The sequence below is a fragment of the Chenopodium album genome, chromosome 10 (genome assembly GCF_948465745.1).
Source record: "Chenopodium album chromosome 10, dcCheAlbu1.1, whole genome shotgun sequence".
Classification (NCBI taxonomy): Eukaryota; Viridiplantae; Streptophyta; class Magnoliopsida; order Caryophyllales; family Amaranthaceae; genus Chenopodium; species Chenopodium album.
The window spans coordinates 17334486-17356809 of NC_137843.1; the positions used below are offsets into that span (position 1 = coordinate 17334486).

The following is a 22324-nucleotide window of genomic DNA, read 5'->3' on the forward strand; positions in this document are numbered from 1 at the left end:
CTACAAAACAACTATAAGTTGAGATGTTAAAAAATGTTGATAAGTAAGAGATGTGAGGGAAAAAAAATATATATATATACTCCGTAATAAAAAAAATAAAATAAAATAAAATAAAAGTAATACTCCTGAGTTTGAGTGGAGACTGAGTAAAGTGAAAATTAATATTTTCGCAAATGGAAAATGTAATACTTAATTTTTTTTTTCTTTTTTTTTTTTACAGGAAAAAGACTAGTCCCTGATTTAACACAAAACATCCCTATTAAGAAATTGATTGCAACAAATGAGAAAGAAAGAAATTTGGTTTTACCATACACATATGGTACTGATTGTATATAGGCATTTGCAAGAATAAGTAACCAATATCCAAGATTTTAAGCATAATTTGGACTACCTGTTTCCCAATCACAATTGACGCAAACGCTGCCAATGGGTAAAGCTCTTTCAATGATAAAATGTCAAGTTCAGGCATCAAAGATGCCATGGTATGACTGAAAGTTCAGGTTAATCCTATGAGAAAGATGTTTCTTACTCCTCTTATTTTTCAAGGTGATACCTCTACCCTTGCAGTCTTTTAGGTATAGTATTTGCAAACCAAACACTAAATGTAAGGGGAGAAAGATAAGAGATCCTAAACCTCAAGTGACTACAGTTGAAGGACTAATTACAAGGTGAATCCCCAACCTACTATATCAAACCTTCCCTAGTTTGTACGCTTCTTCCTTGGGTATAAAACAGTTCTTAAACTGACTCAAAAACCCAAATTTTCATCAAATATGCCTTTTACCCACATCCGGAAAAATGGCAGGGATTGAAATTTTTTTCTCATTTGATCTAGAAGTTGGAGCAAATGCATTAGATTAATTCCAAGTACACTAATAGAAATGTTTCCTGCAGTTTCTCTACGACATCTAGTAATTCAAATTCCTGTTATTTTGCAGGTTTTTTTCCCCAAAATGATTAAAGCTTTCGGCCAAATCCATAAAATAGTATTAATGTAGTCTCGTGTATAATTATTTATGCATCCCATGATCAACCAGAAGGGTAGGCAGCTAGGCATGTAAGAAGTTTTCTTTCATATGAAGCTTTTGTTTTGAGAGACCATGTGGCGGATGTGGGGTGTTAAGAAGACTGCTACAGCATCCACATTCGAAATCACCACCACAGTTTACAGAAGTCCCTTTCTGCATTTGCTTTTAGCAGTTTCACACTCAATCAACATGGCAATGGGAATAGCTTTGGTTGGTGTTTGGGTCCGATTTAACGCTAACGGAATTTACAAATAAAATATCCACAATTTCCCAATGATGGACCTCATTATCGTCAAAACAAGCCTAATATCTCTAACAAAATTATTTTTAAAAAAAATACAAAGTATAAATAAATGGATAAGTACGATCAAATAAAGTACTCGTAAAAGTTGACAAGCTTTATTAGTAAGGAGTAAGATCTTTCGTTAAACTTAGATTAACCAAATAAAGAATCAGAGGTTTTCTATATGTCAACAACTCCACTCCAAAACACCCTTTGTTTTGAAAGAGAAGATTGATCAACTGGCACCTTAATTTTATACAGAGAAGGTTGCTAAGTGTAATTGGCCCCTATTTAATCTTATCCCCAATCTCCCTCCGATTTTACACATAATCCAACACACAATGACAATTTTGCACTGTGCTGTATGGAGATACAAATCAGGAACCACTAAACGACAGCGTTGACACTATTTTAGCTACGATTCTCCCCTCTCTTTAACATTTCAACTCATACAACATTTTGTACAAGTATTTAACTTTACCAGAAGTTCAAGACAGCAAGACCTGAAGGCTACTTACCACCCTTGGCGTAGCTGTCCCTTAATGTGACTGTCCGGTTGAACACCAATTTCTCTGCTGTGGAGTCCTTGTCAATAGCAAAATAACCTGAAACCAAAGATAAATATTTAACAAATTTAAACAAAACTACAGATAATTGTCAACATTTATATGAAGTTTATTGAGCAACAAAGAGAGCATCCTTTCATAGTGATGATCTACCTGTATTTCTAACTTACAACATACCCCAGTGGCACGTATTGTAAGAAATAGCTTTGAGAAGGTACGTAACAGATAATTAAAAATAACCTAACCTTAATAGCTGAACTCTTTCGGGCTCATTTTTAATTATTTTATCAATTTACCTTCTCTAATCTCTCTTTTGATGCGTGTGCCAAGAGGGTATGTTGCAAGTGATGATATAAAAAAAAAAAAAAACCAGGAATTATAATGTAAAATAAAAAAATTACAGATAAGGACATAACTAACTCCGCCAGTGGGTTTCCCGCTGCCAGTCCCAAGCCTGGATAAAGGAGGAGGGTTACGGTAGGCCAGTGACAGCCAGTATAAAACTTCGTCACATCCCATGACATGAGCCAAACAGATATTTTCGTGGGGGCGTTCCCTACTCAGTGACGCGCTGCACTTCCTAGACCCGGGTGTAGTGATAAGTATGCAAGGGTTGCTAGGTCGTCGCCCAGAAGCGACGCGCCACATTGCCCGAGTGTGGTGTCAAATGAGCAAGGGCGTGCCATTGGGGCGTTCCCTACTGAGCGACGCGCTGCACTTCCCAGACCCGGGTGCAGTGATAAGTATGTAAGGGTTGCTAGGTCGTCGCCCAGAAGCGACGCGCCATATTGCCCAATTGTGGTGTCAAATAATCAAGGGCTTGGAGTTGGGATCAGGAGGGAGCGTGGGAGAAAAGAATTTAGTTTGCGGATTGGTTCTTGGAATGTGGGGTCTCTTACGGGAAAATCAGCAGAATTGGTAGAAGTAATGAAAAGACGACGCGTGAACATCATGTGCCTCCAAGAGACAAGATGGACAGGAGAAGGAGCTCGAGGCTTGGTTTTGGGGTATAAGGTATGGTATGTTGGGCAAGAAACGAGCCACAGAACAAGGAATGGTGGAGCTAGGAACGGAGTTGGTGTGGTTCTCGATGAGAGGTTGGCAAAAGAGGTGATCGAGGTCTATCGGAAGAACGATAGGTTGATAAGGCTGAAGTTGCTATGTGGCAAGGAGATTGTGAATGTTATCAGTGCTTATGCTCCCCAAGTGGGTTTAGATGCAGAAGAGAAACGACAATTTTGGGAGGACCTAGACGAGGTGGTGCAGGGTGTCCACCACTCAGAGAAGTTATATATTGGAGGGGATCTAAATGGGCACGTTGGGGCGAGCCGAGATGGCTATGAGAGTGTCCATGGAGGCTTTGGGTATGGGCAGAGGGACGCCGGTGGTGAAGCTATTATGGATTTTGCCCAATCATATGATTTAATTTTGGCTAATACTTGGTTTAAGAAGAGGGATTCACACTTGATAACTTTTCGGAATGGAGCAAATGCAACTCAAATAGACTTCCTGCTCACAAGGAGCATAGATAGACAAAGTTGCATAAACTGTAAGGTTATCCCAGGGGAGAGTGTGGTCACCCAACACCGGCTATTGGTAATGACTATTCGTCTGAAAGAGAAGGCGAAGAAAAAAGTTAGACAAGAAGAACCAAGGATAAGATGGTGGACCCTAAGGGATGCAAAAGCTAAGGTTTTTACAGAAAAGGTAATTGAAGAAGCGGATTGGGATGGAGAGGTGGATCCGGACATGACTTGGTTACGAATGAAGAACTGTTTCCTAAGAGTGGCCAAAGAGGTCTTAGGGGAAGTAAGGGGAAGAACTTCGGTACAGAGAGATACTTCGTGGTGGAATGAAGAGGTGAAAGCAGTAATTAAGCAAAAAAGGGAATGCTATCAAGCCTTAGGAAAATGTAGGAGTGATGAAACCTTTGCAGCGTATAAGGAGGCTAAGAGTAAGGCAAAGGCAGCTGTTCGCCAAGCAAAAGAAAAGGCATATCAGGAGGTTTATGAAAAGCTTGATTCCAAGGAGGGAGAAAGGATCATTTATAAGATGGCAAAGAGAAGACAAGAGGCAAGGAAGGATATTGGCATGGTGAAGTGTGTCAAAGATAAGAACCAAATGGTCCTAGTGCAAGAGGAGGGCATCAAGGACAGGTGGAAGGGGTACTTCGATGAATTATTTAATGGAAGTAATGGAGTTGTGATAGGAGATACCTCTATGAGTGATGAAGAAATCAACATGGAGTATGTGCGAAGGATTAGGAGAGTAGAGGTGGAGATTGCACTGAGGAAGATGAAACCTAAGAAGGCGGTTGGCCCTGATGGGGTACCGATAGAGGTGTGGAGGTGTTTGGGTAAGATTGGTATTGATTGGTTAACAAACCTTTTCAACAAGATATGGACGGCTACAAGGATCCCACAAGATTGGAGGAAGAGCACCTTGGTCCCGGTTTATAAAAACAAAGGAGACGCTCAAGATTGTTCTAACTATCGAGGAATTAAGCTTATGAGCCATACTATGAAGTTGTGGGAAAGGGTGATTGAACAAAGGTTGAGGGCATGCACAAGCATTTCAGATAACCAATTTGGTTTTATGCCTGGGAGATCTACTATGGAGGCAATCCATTTGATAAGACAAATGATGGAGTTTTATAGGGTAAAGAAGAAAGATCTTCATATGGTCTTTATTGATTTAGAGAAGGCATATGACAAGGTGCCAAGAGAGATACTTTGGTGGGCAATGTTGAAGAAAGGTATCCCACGAAGGTATGTAGACCTAGTTAAGGATATGTATCGGGATGTGTCAACAAATGTGAGGACATGCGGAGGGTTGACAAAAGATTTCCCTATTACAATCGGATTGCATCAAGGGTCTGCATTAAGCCCTTTTCTTTTTGCAACGGTTCTAGATGAAGTAACTAGACCAATTCAAGATGAGGTTCCATGGTGTATGTTGTTCGCAGATGATATCGTTTTGGTGGATGAGACTAAGGATGGGGTTAATGTCAAGTTGGAGCAATGGAGGCAAAGGTTGGAATCTAGAGGGTTTAAGCTAAGTCGGAGTAAGACTGAATATTTGGTATGTCGTTTTGGCACTCAGAGGGGGACAAGCAATGAAGTGGTGAGTTTGGATGGAAAGGATTTGACCATGAGTGAATGTTTTAAGTACCTAGGGTCGATCATCCAGAAGAATGGTGACATTGATCAAGACGTGACCCACAGGATTAAGTCAGGGTGGCTTAAATGGAGAGCGGCCACGGGAGTGTTATGCGACCGCAGCATTCCCTTAAAGTTGAAGGGAAAATTCTACAGGACTGCCATAAGACCAGTGTTGCTCTATGGTACAGAATGTTGGGCTTCTAAGAAAGAGCATATTAAAAAGATGGAGGTTACGGAAATGCGCATGTTAAGGTGGATGTGTGGAAACACTTTAAGAGATAGAATCAGAAATGAGGTTATTCGCAAGAAAGTAGGTGTGGCGGGCATTGTAGATAAATTAAGGGAAAATCGTCTGCGTTGGTTTGGACATGTAAGACGGAGACCCGAGGGTGCACCGGTGCGAAGAGTGGAAGAGTGGGACCATGGAGGGATTAAACGAGGAAGAGGGAGACCAAAGATGACTTGGCTGGAAGGAGTGAGGAAGGATATGAAGTGCATGGATTTACGTGAGGATGAAGTTTTGGATCGTAAGGGATGGAGGAGAAAGATTTATGTTGATGACTACACGGAATAATCAAATTTGGTTCATGTTAGCCGACCCCACTTTTGGGATTAAGGCTTTGATTGATTGATTGATAAGGACATAACTGGCAGGGGGAAATCAAACTTTGGCCATGTTCCATTCAATTTGCTTTTGACTTATTTGAACAAAATAAGTTCAAAATTTTGTATAGGTTCAGAATAAATAGTTCACAAATAAGTTAAACTAAAGTGAAAATAATCGTAGCCTTCGTCAATGAATGACTTGCCAAGAATTGATGAATGTTTCAATTACAAGGCAATAGGTATAACAGGCACAGACATAAAAGTGCTATAAATATGATTGCAAAATGTAATGCATATCCAGGAATTATATGTAGAATAGACATTGCAATTATATAAACCATTACTTAGAAGTGGACCAGTCAGACGTACCGAGACGTTCAAATTGAAATCTGTCACCAAGTACTGCATTTTGAAGAATGGAAACTGCATATGCCTCAGGTATGACAATTTTGGAGTTGGAATTTAAGTCACCAAGCCAGTCATCAAGCTCAGCAGGATTCTATAAAATCGGAGATTAGTTCATGAAAAGAGGCAATGAATACAGCTAGACAAGAAATCACCTACCTCAGAAAGGAATAATCTGTCAAATAGTCTAACTTCAACTTTAAGAGGATTGACCCCTGGAGTAGACTCAGCAACCCAATGAAGGACACCCTAAGAATTCAAGGAATAACCAATCAGCTCATTTTTTGCAACGAATTGAAAAAATGTCACTCGCATTGGGAGATGATAACATCAAAGCATCTAGCTACATCTTTCTATATAATATTAAAATTTCAAAAAAACAAAACCAAGATCGTTGAACTGCTCAAAAAATATCCGGTAGATCAGAAATATTGGTAAAAAGTTTAACTTTTCCAACAGCTGGTCATGCAATGACAACATCAAGTCCTTCACAAACCTAGATTTTATTCTAATTCTGCTGGAACGTCTTAATCCCATAAATGGGGTCCGGCTACATGAACCATCTTAGTACTATTCTCAATCATTGTGGCTCATGTTAAGCAATGTGACAGTTTTACTCTGGCTGTCACTTGCCTACCATAACCCTCCTCCTTTATCCAGGCTTGGGACTCGCAGGCTAAAAAAAAAATCTGCATTATGCTCTTCAAATCTTAAATTACATTAAACATGTCAAACTTGCATACTCTTACTAAGCTACTAGAGCAAGGCTGAGAGGAAAGTAGAGTTTGTATAAACATTTGTAAGAAAAGTCCCATGCCCATAAACTTCATTCCCAAACATGAATTTATCTCAAGGTGAAATAGAATTTTATGAGGATAATGTGATACTTGGAGCGAACAAGCATATTAATTATTCACATTGACATAGAAATCCCGTTGCGAAATTGCATTTGAACCCCTTACCATTACCACGGATTATTCATTCACTTGGACCAAATTAAAGTGTTGTTCTCTTCAACCATATAAAACCATATTTCAAATGATGATCCAGACCAACCCCTACAAAAGTAAACCTCCCTTTTTGTTCCGAGTTTATTGCAGCCTAAATGTCATAATCAAGTAACAAACTAACAATTGGCATGGTGAAAAACTCAACCGCAACCTATCGTACCGGCCTATTTGTATCACCACTGATACTTTCAGCATTGTGCCGGTTTTTAAAATAGACCGAGATTTGGGCTGAGTCAACCGATAAGCCAATTTTGGCGCTACCACTATGATACCTAGCTTTTTAGACAATTATACTACTTTTCTCAACTCTTTACTCCAATAACGGCTTTAAACCTTTAATATATTCAAGAATTTACTAGACTTTTGTTACTATTATGCTAGTATTGTTTCTAGAATCATGATTTTTAAGAACGAATTGAATTCTAAAAAGGAACCACATTCATGTCGCAACATTCACAATCCGATGCACGATATCTGATACCAAGATAACGTGAGCGTCACTGCGATCACAACCGTTACCGCATTATTAAAAAAATGGCAGTGACATATAATGAGTGAGAAAAAAACCTTTGGCTTCGTTTTCTTTTCAGGGTCATACTCTGCCCGAATTTCGACTACTGTCTCATTGTCTGGGCCAAAGATCACATCTGTGCATTTAATGGGATATCCATACCTGTATTTATACATGTGTGATGAGATATTTACCCAATTATGTAGAGAAATTAATCAAAGTTCCTTCCATATCCATACCTCAATAAGACAGACTTTCCAGGAGCCAGACCATAATAATCTTTTGAGTCTTTCATCCGAAAATCAGAACTTTCAATGTAAACCACATTGGAAAAAGGTACCTGTACATGAACTACTTCAGGCCAAACCCAACAATAAGATACATGTACAAAAGAAAATTATAAATAGGAAGGCCACATTAGGTGGTTCCATTTAAATGCATTACATAGCATCCCTTTTTTCATCTGAATAATTTCAATGCTGAATCGCTGACCTTGTACAGAGCTGAGGTATCATTGGTTTGAGCATCTGGCCACTTCTTTGCGTCGAGTTCAATTACTTTACCAGCTTCTAAATTGGTGATGACAACCTAAAACAAAAGGCCGATAAGACACAAGGAGGTATATATTTATCATATGAAAGAGAGTAAAAGAAATACAAACCTTAAGGGGATGTAGGACAACCAATGTGCGAGCAGCTATTTTATTAAGCTCCTCTCGTATATGATACTCAAAGCGATCTACACGGATCAAACTATTATCACTGCAAGTAGGAAAATCTAAAATGTAAGGAGTTGCACATAAGATACGTACAATCCATGTTACTTAAGAGTTAAAACTTGAGTATGAGTGTCATCAGAGAGCCTGAATCGACTTGCCTAAATAAAACGGACACAGGCACTGGTTCTAAGTATGGACATGGATATGAAGACACATTTTTTGAAAATTCGGAACATAATTTCTGAAAAGATTTATCTAAAATTTAGCTGTTGAGAAGAGATAGGAAGAGAGACGTTTCTCAATTGTTGTCTGGATTTTAGATCAGCTCCTAGAAGATTGAGCTCATCTTAATCTATTATCAATGCCCTCCAATCCTCTGTCCCATCTTAATTAAGGTTCAAGTTTTAAAGCAGTTAAAAGTGTCGATTACAAGGTAAAGTGTCGGATACGGATTCATACCCACATCCTTGTCGTGTTATGTTGATATGGGCGTGGCAGCCAAAATTCCATGTAAAAGTAACACGTCATGCAATACATAAATTTTAGGAAAATTTGTCTAGAAGGGACATATGTTCACTTATTTGTCTAGAAGGACCTTATATATTTAAAGTGATCTAAAAGGACCTTATAAGTTTGTTTTGTTGTTTGGAGGGACCTTGACGTCGGAATCCGGCCATTGACTTTTATTCTCCGGCGTTGACCCTCGCGCGTGACTGTCACGTGACTTAAAAAAATGACCCTCCCCTTTTTTTTCCACGTTTCCCTCCAATTCCTCCTTCTCTCTCCTCTAATCCCCAATTTCTTTCTCTCTCCTCTGCTCATCCTCAATTTTTGTTCTCAATTTCGCCATACTTTTTTCTATATTGCTCAATTTTCCAATTATTTGCTACAATTTTTCTAAGTATAGCAATGTTAATCTGTTGTTCAGCGTGTTTTAGATTGAAATTTTTAACCTATTTTCTGTATCAATCATTCTATGACTTGAATTTAATCAATTATGAAATTTAGGGTTCTGAAGGCTAAATTAATTTCAAAATTCGTTTCTGCTGTGAAATTTAAAAAGTAGGGATCAAATGTGTTTTCAGTTGAAATAACTGGAGTTAAATTGTGATTTTGATTCAGCATTGAGAACTTTTGGTGTTTTCCTTTATAGTAATAATTTGATGCCAAAATAGCTGTCAACAGAATGCTCTAAATTTAATGTTTATAGTCGTTGATTTTATATTTCGTATAATATAAGCATATTAAGTACACGGAGTACTCAGTTTGCCATTCATATTAAGCTAAGTTTAGAATAATTGGGGATTAGAGGATAGAGAAGGAAATTTAGAGGAGAGAGAAAGAAATTGGGGATTAGAGGAGAGAAGGAGAAATTGGAGGGAAACGTGGAAAAAAGGGGGGGGGGGGGGGGGAGGGTCATTTTTTAAAGTCACGTGCAAGGTCAACACCGGAGAAAAAAGTCAATGGACAGATTCCAACGCCAAGGTCCCTCCAAACAACAAAACAAACTTATACGGTCCTTTTAGACCACTTTAAATATATAAGGTCCTAGACAAATAAGTGAACATATATGTCCCTTCTAGACAAATTTTCCTAAATTTTATTTTCCCACACCTATGACCTATCTCTTTTATCACAACAACTACTGTCCACTTTTACAACTTGTGCACTATTTTAATATCCTTTCTCTAAAAAATCTTTAGCAACATAAATCACTTTACAAGGCCAAATATGGAATTAATTTTGGGACACAGCAATCACCAATGCCAAAATTTCATTTCACAATTACCCAAATCAGTAGCTTCTGAGCAAGAAAGAAAAGGGAAAGATCTCACCTTCTAGTGATCCCAATACCCCTAACAAATGCATTGATAGCTGTTGGTGCTACACCCCTACGGCGCAAACCAGCAAGCGTCATCAATCGTGGATCATCCCACCCATCAACATACTTCTCCGTAACAAGGCGATTAAGCTGTTGACACCAAATTAAAATAAGCTTCAGAAAGTTGTGTAGCTGCAGAAGAAAAACACAATATTGATGAGCTGAATGCATCAGCGACAGATCGATAAGCTTACTTTGCGTTTTGACATCACTGTGTTTGTAACATTTAACCGCGAGTACTCCCATACATAGGGCATATACTGGCCAAGTGCATGCAATAACCAATAGTAGGAAGCCCGCCATGTCTCAAATTCCAACGTGCACAGCTGCATTAAGAAAATTGGTATTTATTTTAAGATATGAGGTAATACCCAATTACCCACAATTACTTTTTAAGAGTAATACCTATGCATATTTTTGCGTGGGAGAGGAACAAAAAATACTCAATGCACTTATACAATGGTGGATACTTAAGATGCAAGCACAATTTAATAAATAAAATAACTTGTAGTAAAGATACATACCGAGTGAGTCACATTTTCAAGTGAATCAACAATGCAATGGGCATAGTCATAGCTAGGGTATATACACCACTTATCTCCTGCTTTAGGATGACGAGTAAACTGCGAATAAAATATAAATCAAATGAAAAAATTTAAAATTAAAATCAATAAGTTATACAAATAAAAAGTTGCAAATGCTTGCCTTGATTCTATATGCAATAAGATCGTACATATTAAAGTTGTCACTCTGCATATCTTGCTTCATCCTCAGTGTTGCCTTTCCTTCCTCAATCATTCCTCTTCTCATTTCCTCGAACAGTTTCAAAGATTCTTCTACCGGTCTGTCTCTCCATGGACTATTCATCTTTTTTTCTCTATACTCCTTTATCTCATCAGCAGTCTGCAATTAAACACGCAAAAAGAAACAGCTTTTTCAAGAATATACCTAAGAAAGTAAGAGGAACTTTGTAAACCACTGTGACCATTTAAGAGATAGCATGTCAAAGGTTAGTCATGGAAATGGTTGCACATATATATGTAAAAGACAAGATGACGAAGCAGAGGCAGAATATAGCAACCTGATGATCAACATATGCGTGACCCCTCCTAATAAGTTCGACAGCTAAATCATACAGATCTTGGAAATAGTCACTTGTATAAGTTATCTGCAATATAACAGCAGAGACAAGTGAATACTTCAGCTGGTTTGCACTGTTATACAACACATGAATAGTGATAATTATATACCTTGAATGGCTCCCATCCCATCCATCTGACTATTTCTTCAATATGGTCAATATACTCTTTTTTTTCAGCTTCTGGATTTGTGTCATCATATCTAAATCAAACCAGAAGGTGAATCAGATCTAATAAAGTACTATACAATTATCCCAAAATGCTCAATTTTTTTTTTGCTTTCATCAGCAAAGCCACAAAATATTGTTACTCCACAGGCTGTTATGCAACATAATTGAGTTTTTCTTTTTAAATATCTTCAATAAGATACTGAAGCAACAGAAAAAAGCAGTTACAATATGCAGTTTGTGTAGACATACCCACAAGGCCACAATTTTTAAAGCAAAAACAACCATGCTTATCATATAAGCCAATTCCCTCAATTAAAAGAAAAGATGTATAAACAGGCTGCCTTATTTTCAAACAATTGTCAAAATTTTCATCTAGGAATCCAATTCCACATTAAAGAGCTTAATTGACTGTTTCAGAGTATATTCCATGAGAAGCTTTTCCTTAATTCTACAAATGCTAAATTGAAAGCCAATTTTAGGAGGAAATATGAATAACAAGCCAAATACGTATACCCTGCACAATTTTCTCGAGTTCCATACAAACTTGTACCTTATTAACAAAAGGGAAAAAATAGAGTTCACCAATCCATTTACTTCAAACAACATCAACAACAAAGCCTTAGTCCCAAAATGAATCCCACGTAATCAAATATACAAAAGCCAAGAGACAAGAAGTCAACAATGAAACTATAACATGTAGACATCATAAAGCCAAAAAAATACATCAATCAACAGGAATAGGAGTTGTAATAGTATCTCAAACACATAGCGACTCATAAAAATATTAAATCACAAAATGTTTCACCTTAGATAGCAATTTCCTCCTCTGTCCTTTGCCAATCCAAAATCAACAAACATAGCCTGTGCATTTCAGGAATAGGTTATGCTCCATTCAACAAAAAGACTTAAGGCTTCTGCTACATTAAAAGCAGCAAGTTGCAAATCACCTTAGCATGACCAATGTGAAGGTACCCATTTGGCTCAGGTGGGAAGCGAGTAAAAACTTTGCCCCCCGTCACTTTCAAGTGCTTCTCAAGAATCTCCCAGGAATTGCAAGGTCTTAAGACAGAACCATCACTGAAGAAAACTTCAGTGTGGACCTAAAAAAAACAGGCCAAAGAACAAAATCTTAGCCGAAAGCAGCAAGTATGTTTTTATCATAGGCCTTATGCACAGGCCTTAAGTGATCCTAACAGGTCAAAAATAACCTGGCAACATCCTCACAACACAATGAATTAAAGTATGCGCACAATTGTACCAAGAAAAAAAAAATGTCCCAAAAAAATAAAAAGCATCCTACAGCACTTTTGACTAATTTTAAGACAGTGAACTAGATAAATAAATAAATAAATAAGGGCCCACAATTCTAATCTAAGTTCTGCAAACATCCCAACAAAGTGTTATTGACACCAAGACCTATTGAAAAACTTTAAAACAAGAAACATGTAATGCATCAGCACACCCACCCTAAGCTAGATATGTCACCAATAGTACGTAGGTTTTGACAATAATTGCCTTGAAGAAGAAGTTAAAAGGTGACATCAGGAATTTTCAGAATTAAGTTAGCTTTGGGTATCATGTCAATAATGAGAACTATAAGTAACAAATTATTTAGTCATTTTTTTGATTTTTATTCTTACTTCTGTGGGAGTGTCTCCAGCCACTCGAAGGTCTGGGATTGCATTCTCTTTAGTGAAAAATTAATTGCATTGCTAATATGAGTATATAACAATAGAACCATTTACCAGTTTCTCATTTCCTTTTTTTTTTTTTTTTTTTTATATTATTATTATTTTTGGCAATAAATGTCTGAATTCACTGCAACAATTGTCTAATATTAGTATTTCTAAACATTTAGAAATATCCTAAGCTAGAATGCCATATTACAGAAGATTCTTTTGAAATATATACTCCCTTCGTATGCAATTAAGTGTCATTTTACCTGTAACTTAATCAAAAAGCTATACCAGCCCGTGGCACCACCCCGTAATCCTTACACACTTGAAATATCCTAAGCTATAATGCCATATTTTCAATTTAAACAAAGGAAACAATATTTAGATTACAGAATATTCTTTTGAAATATATACTCCCTACATATGCAATTTGTCATTTTACCTATAAGTAAATCAAAAAGCTATACCAGCCCGTGGCTCTCTCTATCTAATTTCAGGGAGCATACATGAATAGATAGCAAACATATTGTATCACCACTTGGGCTGCAGAGGATAATTCTTCAGTGAATAAAAGCAATCAAATGACAAAAATTTCCTGCGAAAATTTTCTACCTTAAGATTTTCTTCTGGTGATGGGAAGATTAAAAATGGGTTAAGGTCTTCTTCAGTTGGCTGTGCTGGAGTAACAGCAGCTTGTTCCTATAAAACGTGCAATAGCAGAATAAATAATCATACAAATTACAATGAAGCCTGAACCTCCAAGCATAGGTTGTAGACTGGAGGAAAATGCCTACCTCAACTTTAGCAGGCTTTTCCTTTTTCTTTTTTACTGGCTTTTCATCATCTGCTGCAGTTCTTTCACCCAATAATTCCCGTAGCTTTGTATCTACCACTTGCTGCAATATTCAGAGACATGATCCATATTCCATAAGATCACACATATATATACACACATTTCACTCAAAAATGTACTCTCTCCGTCCCTTAATTACATTCCTGCTTTCCTTTTTGGGTATTTCAAAATTACATTCCTACTTTCTCTTTTTAGTAAGTGAATTTTTACCAAATATCCCCAAATTATCCCTAAATAGTTGTGATGTGGCATTACTTTATTTATGTTTCTGTTTTACAATTAATGGTTGCACATAAATCATAATTTTCATTCACCCTTTTGAACATTCTAAATCCATGTGCAGCACTATTACTGAATATGATTGGTCCTTTTATTTTTCATAAACAAATGTGATTGGTCTTTTTTCTTTTCAAAGGATTGATGACATGTGCTTCATTTAATATCATTCTATTTTTGTTTTATTCAAAGACAGCAATAAATGTCTTGCAATTCCCATTGTACTTTCTAATAATGGGTTTTAAGGTTACTCCAAGTTCCTTAATTCCCATGTAAATTTAGAAATAGGAATGTAATTAAGGAACGGAGGGAGTAGTACAATAATTTAATCTATGTGACTTTGTCTAAAATAAGTTGAGCGAGCAAAGGAAGAGTGACCTTAACAATCTTTGGATCAGCCCATGGCTGTCTCTCTCGAACACGTCTAAATAAGTCACCAACTGACAAAGATATATAATTACATGTCAGCAGACAATCATACAATAACAAAGCACGATTATGGAACAATTGATCAACATAGAGAATACAGGACTTGGTTAGAAATAACATTATATGTTCAAGATAAGCCCTGTTCCCCCCCACTCCCCCTTCCTGAAGAAAAAGATATGATAAAGGCACAGGTATAAAGGAACTGCTACTCTAATGCATAATAGCCCAATATGAACAATGCAAACCATTTGTTTTATAGCGCTGCTCCAAAATTGTTGCTTTACTCTCTTCAAGTATTTCACCAACAGTATGCTCAATCTCTTCATTAGAAACTTCAACACCTAACAAACCAAAATAGAGAGATATATTATAAAATACTTGCATAAAGAGCAACAAATCAGAATTACCAAATTCAAAAAGTTCATTCTAATAAAAAAATCAAGAAATAATTGTATACCAACTCCACAAGCCTTTTCAAAGTCATTGGAGCTGAATTTCTCAGGACCAATATCTGAGAAAAATGTAAAAGCAGCTTCCAATTGAGCTGGTGTTTTAATCTACAAAACAATAAAATTATCAATGCATCATCCATACGTTTTGAATTTTTTTTAAAAAAATAAATTAAAAAAAAAAAGGGGGCACAAAGACTACTCAGTCCAATAAAGTTAACATATTTCGTTTCTTAAATCACTGCATTGAGTTACATGCTTCAAGTTTTCAGAATATGCTGACACTCACTTACGTTAACTTGTAGCTCACACCAAACAATGAAACATAAAACACATCAATATTTACTAAAGTAAATTTTAAAACGAATGAAGTATATAAAAAGTGATTTTGTGTCCGACTCCTAAAGATTGATTCCTCAGTTAGTAAGTTCCATTTCTTTCCCCTAAACTCATTACAGGATACTCCGTATGCTATTAAAATAGACTCACAAAAACCAGACATCATGTCAAAGTTCAAATTTTCTGGCAGTAGCGTGTAAGAAGAACTAAAAAAATAATCTAATTTGTCTTCCAAGTGAGAAGAGATTCACCATTCGTCTATTCATAATCTAGACAGAGGTTGGAGGAAAATTAAAATCACTTTAAAATTTACTGTTATCAATTATTACTTAGTAGAAAACAGCTGTTAAGATCAACTTATGAATCAATCGAAAATTGCACTTTAACTATTGTTGGGGTAAGGCATGTACATATGAATTGTATGATCGCCCATAGCTCACCTAGGGTTAGAGCCTCTATAAAGACATAGGAGTGATGAGACGGAAAGGTTTGTTTTTGCAAGCAAATGAAATTGCCAAAGTTTAGGACTTATTTTAAATAGACAGGATGTATAAGACTTATTTCATCTCAACTTTGTCAAATAAAATATAACGCACATCAGAATCTCGAGTTGCTGATCATTATAATTCATCCGTCTTTGCTTTTACAAATATTTCACTAGTTGTAGATTCTGACCACTGTTCTCAAAGCTACTCATACAATAATATTATGATCACAACATATATAATTCACTAAACTAACACTAATTTAGTCAATATGCAAGCAAAATATTACAATTGCATCACCTCATCAAGATAATATGTAATTATGTACACATTTGATAGAATTGTAGCTCACCTTGGACGAAACAACGTATTCGGCTAATACAGGCCGATGCACAAGAGCATTGCTAGGAAATTTCGTGGCAACCTACCATTAAAACAAACCAATTTCAATAAAAACAAACAATAATAAAGTCCTATTCAACAATATGTTCAATCCACCATTATAACAGAAACATTTTGTAAAAATAATGTCCAAGCAGTAACCAACAAAATAAAATCAAATTATGGAAATTAACACATAATTAAATTTCTCAAAACAATCAATTTCACCGTGTAAAGAAGATTTCCAGTAGTTCGATTGCATCCATCAGTAACACCAGCCTAGATTCCACCAAAAAATGAGAACAAATAATCAAAAAATACTCCGAAAAATTTCCAGTTTTTGGAGGAAAAAATGGACGAAAAATGAAAAATTACTACCTCATCGATTACAGCCAATAGATTATTGGTGACCTTGTTGTTGGCGACTGTATTATGAGCGACTCGTTCATCTAATCCAATTTTCAGGAAAAGCTCCACCGCATTTTCGGGATTTGCCGGCGACTTCGTCGGCATATTGGACCAAATCAGGGTTTAAGGAAGAATATCCGGCGAAAGGCGACGAATCTCCGGCGAAGTGTAAAATGAGTTTGTGTAGTGAGTTAAATCCAATGCGCGCGGCTGAAATTCCAACGGGCTCGATGTTTAGTTTTGAACTAGTCCGTTGTGCAGCTTATGCTACTCTAGTAAAAGTTGTAAGCATTGCGTGATGCTCAAGCACAAATGCACAATACAAGGTTTTGTGGACAAAGGGATAACTTCCCATGATAATTTACAATTTATGAAAAGTTATTTCACTCAGGTTGCGTTTGGATACTCTTATTTCATTTCAAATAGTGAAATTCAATTCCAGAATTTCAATTGCTAGAATTCAATTCCAAGTCATTTGTTTGGGAAATTATGAATTTGGAATTTGGAATTTCAAATGCTAATAAGATGTTTGGTAATACAATGTATTTCAAATCCAGAATTTCAAACAAAGGCAAATTCTTCTAATAAAATCACCACAAAAATACAACATACTTACATCAAAGTTGTAATTCAAGTTCACTCACACTTAAACAAATCTACTAATCATCATCAATTCATCATTACATATAAAATTTAGACTAACTCTGCTAATTCGATACATCTTTTAATCATATTGAACTCATCGAATCTATTGTTTTACAAACCTATTCACAACACTTTGTCTTGTCCTTTGGAATTTAGACTCCTTGGACTTTACACTATTAGCTTACTAGCAGCAACATATCTAGAACAAAATTGCTCCTTTCTTTGCAGTAAACAATTGATTTCAACAATTAATTAAGGATTTTAGGGTTTAAAGATAATCTTACACAAATTTAGAAACTATCAAGAATGAAATAAACCTACCAAATCATCATTAGATAAAAAATTTACAGATCAATCAAAGCATGCATATAACTTCGAAATCAATTTTTTTTTTTTGTTTTTTTTTTTTTTTTTTTGAAACAAACTTCGAAATCAATTGGAAAAAAATACATTATAGAAAGAAAATTGGGCCAATTTGGAGGAAAGTTAGGCCAATTCAAAGGAAAAAAATAAAATCTGAAGGAAAATCAGAGAATTACCAAGAAGATCCAACACAATTAAACCTAAGATTATAGAAAATAAAACCTAAATTTCTCAGAAATTAACCAATAACACAACAAATTCAAGCTAAACAAATTGAACAACCCTTGTAGAGAGATGTGGTTTCGCACAAATTCCTAGCAAACGAGCAATGAGAGCGAACGAGAAGAGAGAGAAAGCTCATGAGAAGAGAGAGAAAGCACGGGGAGAGAGAAAGATGCATTGTCGTTACTTTTTTGGATTTCAAATGACAGACTTTTTTGATGGATTTCAAATTATGAAAAATAAACTTAAGTTTAAGTGGGTTGGAATTAGGCCAATTCCAATTCTAAATTTTTTGGATTACCCAAACAAGGTGTTTGATCCAATTCAAGCATTTCAAATGAAATGCTCCATACCAAACAGGCCATGCACGGTAATTTTCAGACTATTATTGGTGTAACACTATAATTATATTTATCGTTAGTCCTTGTAACATAATAATTCATATTTAATTTCAAAAATAAAATTGACAAAAAGATTATAAACCACATGAAAAATTTAACTACTATATATTTATTTTCTTATTATTTCTAATATTTACTAAAATAAAACACGAAAAATCAAACAAAGTACAAAGAGCTTATTAACAAAATGAGTTTTGTAAAAATACTCCTTTGACTATGAGTGTTTTAAAATTCACAACAAAGTGATTCTCTGTACTATTTTTCTTTTTGACAAACAAATATATATATATATATATATATATATATATATATATATATATATATATATATATATATATATATATATATATATAGCTAGCCTTCCATCTACCATATCTATATATATATATAGCTAGCCTTCCATCTACCATATCTATATATACAGCTTTTTTTTTTCTTCTACCATATAAAATTGACTACTTTTAAAATGTGAAAATATAATTAAAAAAAAAGGTCATATTATCGCATAGATAATATCACAATAAGATTTACCGTAGTAATAATATGGGCATGTGGTGTAACATAAAACCCGTGGTGTATTGATACAAAAATATTATATAAAACGAATAATTTTTAACCCATATAATTCCTATTTTAAATACTTAAAAAGTTATGATAATATGTTTAAAATTACCTACATACTTAGTATTTTTTTTATTTTATCTAAAGAAATAAATGTATATATATTTTTTTTGAAACAAATCAATTCATTAATAAAAAGTCATCCGGCATCTATAAATGAAATCTACATTAACAAATACATAAAATTGAATCAAATTAGGGTTTCCTTCGTCAAAGCTATGGTCGTTGAAAAATTCTTGCACTGTGGTACATCTCTCGCACACATTGCTGGAATATACAGCCTTTTCGGAAAGACGGTCTAACGATTTGTTGTAGTCGTAAGGATGATTTTCATCTGATTCGCTAGAACGCATTTGAAAACTTGACAACCGTTGCGATCCCGAACAAATCTTTACCAAAGAACTGACAATAGGGCAAAAGATGATTACCTTTTTTATAAACCCTAACACACAAAGAAACCCTAAAAATAAACAAACAACTAAACTAACAAAAACTAACGACTCCGCCATAGGGAGACACTCCACCATAGGGAGACGGACGTATCTACACTTACTCGTGTAGATTAATTGAAACCTAAATTGCAAAACTAAAGAAAATTTAGGGAAAGATTTTGGAGAAACCCTAGAAGAGAGGAGGAGAGAAGAGGAGAAGAGAGGCAAGAGATTACTAAATAAATGTATATATAAATCTGACCGATTTATTAATTTAATCTTTAATTAAAAAATTATATTGTATGCTTAATAAAATAAAACATCGATTGCATCATAATGTTACAGTATGTAGTTATTAGATAAAGATAGGAAACCAAAATTATACATATAATTAAAGATATTTAACATATCAAATAATGAAATAATTAATATTTGAGTATAATATATAAGGAAGAAACATAATGATTATTTTGGAAGGAAAAAGTATTATTTTTGTAAGAAAGGAATGAAAATATTATACTTTTTTTTTTTTTGAGGAAATGAAAAAATTATACTTTGTATTACATATATTAAATCTTTTCTAAGAAGATTTTTTGACAAAAAACCAAAAAGCAAAGAAATAAAATAAAAATAAAAGTTTTGGCGGGAAAATTTTTAACCAAAAGTTGACACGTGTCATCTTTGGTTTCGCCTTTAGTATATAGTTATACAGTTATAGATGTTTGGTAAGCATTTTTCAATGTAATTTAATTCCTACATTATATGGGAACTTCAAATTCCCGTGAATTTCAACTTTTTCCATTTTGCACTTTTTTGGTTAACCAAACAACTTGTCAATTTTGCATTTTCTAGAAAATTTTGAGTGCACATGGAAAATTAGTGTAACCTAACAACGCTAAAGGTTTGCTGATTTCAGCCCTGATTGTTCATTGTCTTCCTGGCGAAGACCCATATTTGGTTGTTAAAACAAAGTTTGCTGATTTCTATTTGCTTGGGGACATCCTCAATTACTCTAAACATAAAGACTATTATGAACAATGGTACCCTGACTACAAATATTTAATTTCTTACCTCGTTCGAGTTGAGAAATATCATTGTTAACGTTTACAAATTCCATACCCAAATTATTATACTTATGATAACTCAGTAGGGAACAATTCTCTTCTACAAGAAATCAAACAGGAAACACTTCCCCATCACAGAGTAACCAATCAGGATCGAACATACCTCGAATATGATCTCAAAATTGACACAACTACACGAAATCACTCACTTGGAAGTCTCCTACAACCCACAAATACTAAGAGACATTAATATCTATTCATATTAAATTTACAACAATATTTACACTGTTTAAACACTTTTAAACCTTCTCAAACGTGCTGAAAATTAATTAAAATCACTTACTTTATTCCCAATTAATGGGTAATTAAAATCCTTCCAAGAATATTTTATTCTAGCCTCTACATAAAAATTCGAACAATATAAAACCCTTAAATTTGTTGTAATTTTGTTTAAAAACATTAATTTAAATAGTATTAACCAACCACAATTAATTTCCTTCAATAAACATCAAATTAGAAACCTAGGGTTTGACAAATTGGGGCTTTTCATACAAAAACCAAATTTGAAAATTATATAAATTAAACATCATTAAAAACATCACACAACACCTAAAACAATAATTAATCAAAGCAAATTTAATTTTAAAACAAGTTTTTTTGTTCGAAACTGAAAACGCACAAGGGGTCGGCGAGTTCTGTCGGAGGGCTGCTGTGGTGGTGGTAGCATGCCACACCGTGGTGGATTGTGTGGTGTTAAAAAAGGAGAGGAATTAAATAGGAAAAATAAGAGGAGGGAGAGTGTTTAGCTCTTTGGAATTATCACCTTGGGCAAAATCTGATTTTTGCTTTAGGTTTGTATTTATACTCCTCTCTAAACCCTCTTCCTACATGAATTTTCCTATTTGCCCTTAATACTCCCACTTCCACTCAAATTGATAATTTGAGTTTAATTAAAATCCTTTTTGACTAAAAAACTCCTTTATCATTTAAAACATGTCGCAAAGTTTACAAATATAAAATAGTATGTTTTCAAACCATATAAATAAATAGCAAATGGGTTTTCAATTAAAATACACCTTTTTAAATACTCCGTATTAAAATTCCATAAATAATCCATTTTAAATTATTCAAATACGTCATAAAATAATACTTTAATTTAATATACATATAAAAATACATGGTATTACACTAATAAGTGATAGGTTGTCGTACACCTGTCAAAAATAAATTTCTAAAAATGTAGTAGGGTAAGTAGGGTCGAATCCACGGAGAGATTGGGATAAAAGTATAGTTCTAAATTAAAATACGAATAAAACAATTAATAAAAAGAACTAGGGTTTTTGCTCACCATGTTTATAGTTCTAAATCTATCAAATAACAATAACAATTCAATCAACCAATCGTCTAGAGCAATTGCTAAGCCTACGGCGGTCGGGTCTTAACACTCTCAATTCAACATATGTAGTTCGGTCGCTAACATAATCAGAATTGCTAATTGTAGGCAAGCCTTTAAAAATACAATCTTTCGATTCAAACTCTTATTAACAATAATTAATCAAATAATCCAACCTAAAAGAGATTGAACTTGCCCCAATAATAGGCCTCTACTTTATTCTTCTCATATTCATGTGCGCATTCTGACTAACATACAATCAATATATTATCCCTAAACCTGTTTAATCTATGTTGGTTGAATATTAATGCACAAACAAAACTATTATTGACGATCACTTGAATTATAATCATATTAACCCAAACAAGATTATTAATTATCTTATTAAGCGTGATTACAAGTACAAATT

General features: G+C 34.8%; 1 protein-coding gene across 1 annotated transcript; it reads right to left on the reverse strand.

Moving 5' to 3' along the window:
* Positions 1-1426: 1426 nt before the first annotated feature.
* LOC145563727 (glutamine--tRNA ligase-like) lies at positions 1427-17162 on the reverse strand. Its single transcript, XM_081624159.1, has 23 exons — positions 16746-17162; positions 16596-16646; positions 16339-16410; positions 15171-15270; positions 14959-15054; positions 14663-14724; positions 13950-14051; positions 13768-13854; positions 12427-12579; positions 12285-12340; positions 11421-11511; positions 11252-11338; positions 10876-11073; positions 10695-10793; positions 10365-10496; positions 10124-10260; positions 8232-8331; positions 8063-8158; positions 7810-7910; positions 7627-7732; positions 6209-6298; positions 6014-6143; positions 1427-1916 (listed from the first exon to the last, which is right to left on the reverse strand). Exons 1-23 carry the CDS (start codon positions 16878-16880, stop codon positions 1822-1824), a joined length of 2376 nt encoding a protein of 791 aa, XP_081480285.1. The 5' UTR covers positions 16881-17162; the 3' UTR covers positions 1427-1821.
* Positions 17163-22324: the final 5162 nt, after the last annotated feature.

What these genes read in the sequence shown, in the direction of transcription:
- LOC145563727 (XM_081624159.1), bottom strand. Translation starts at nt 16,880, where the DNA reads ATGCCGACGAAGTCGCCGGCAAATCCCGAAAATGCGGTGGAGCTTTTC. An exon ending in AAAAGAAAACGAAGCCAAAG is followed by an intron (nt 6,299 to 7,626) that starts GTTTTTTTCTCA and finishes TTGAATTCTTAG; the next exon opens with GGTGTCCTTCATTGGGTTGC. An exon ending in ACAGATTATTCCTTTCTGAG is followed by an intron (nt 6,144 to 6,208) that starts GTAGGTGATTTC and finishes CCGATTTTATAG; the next exon opens with AATCCTGCTGAGCTTGATGA.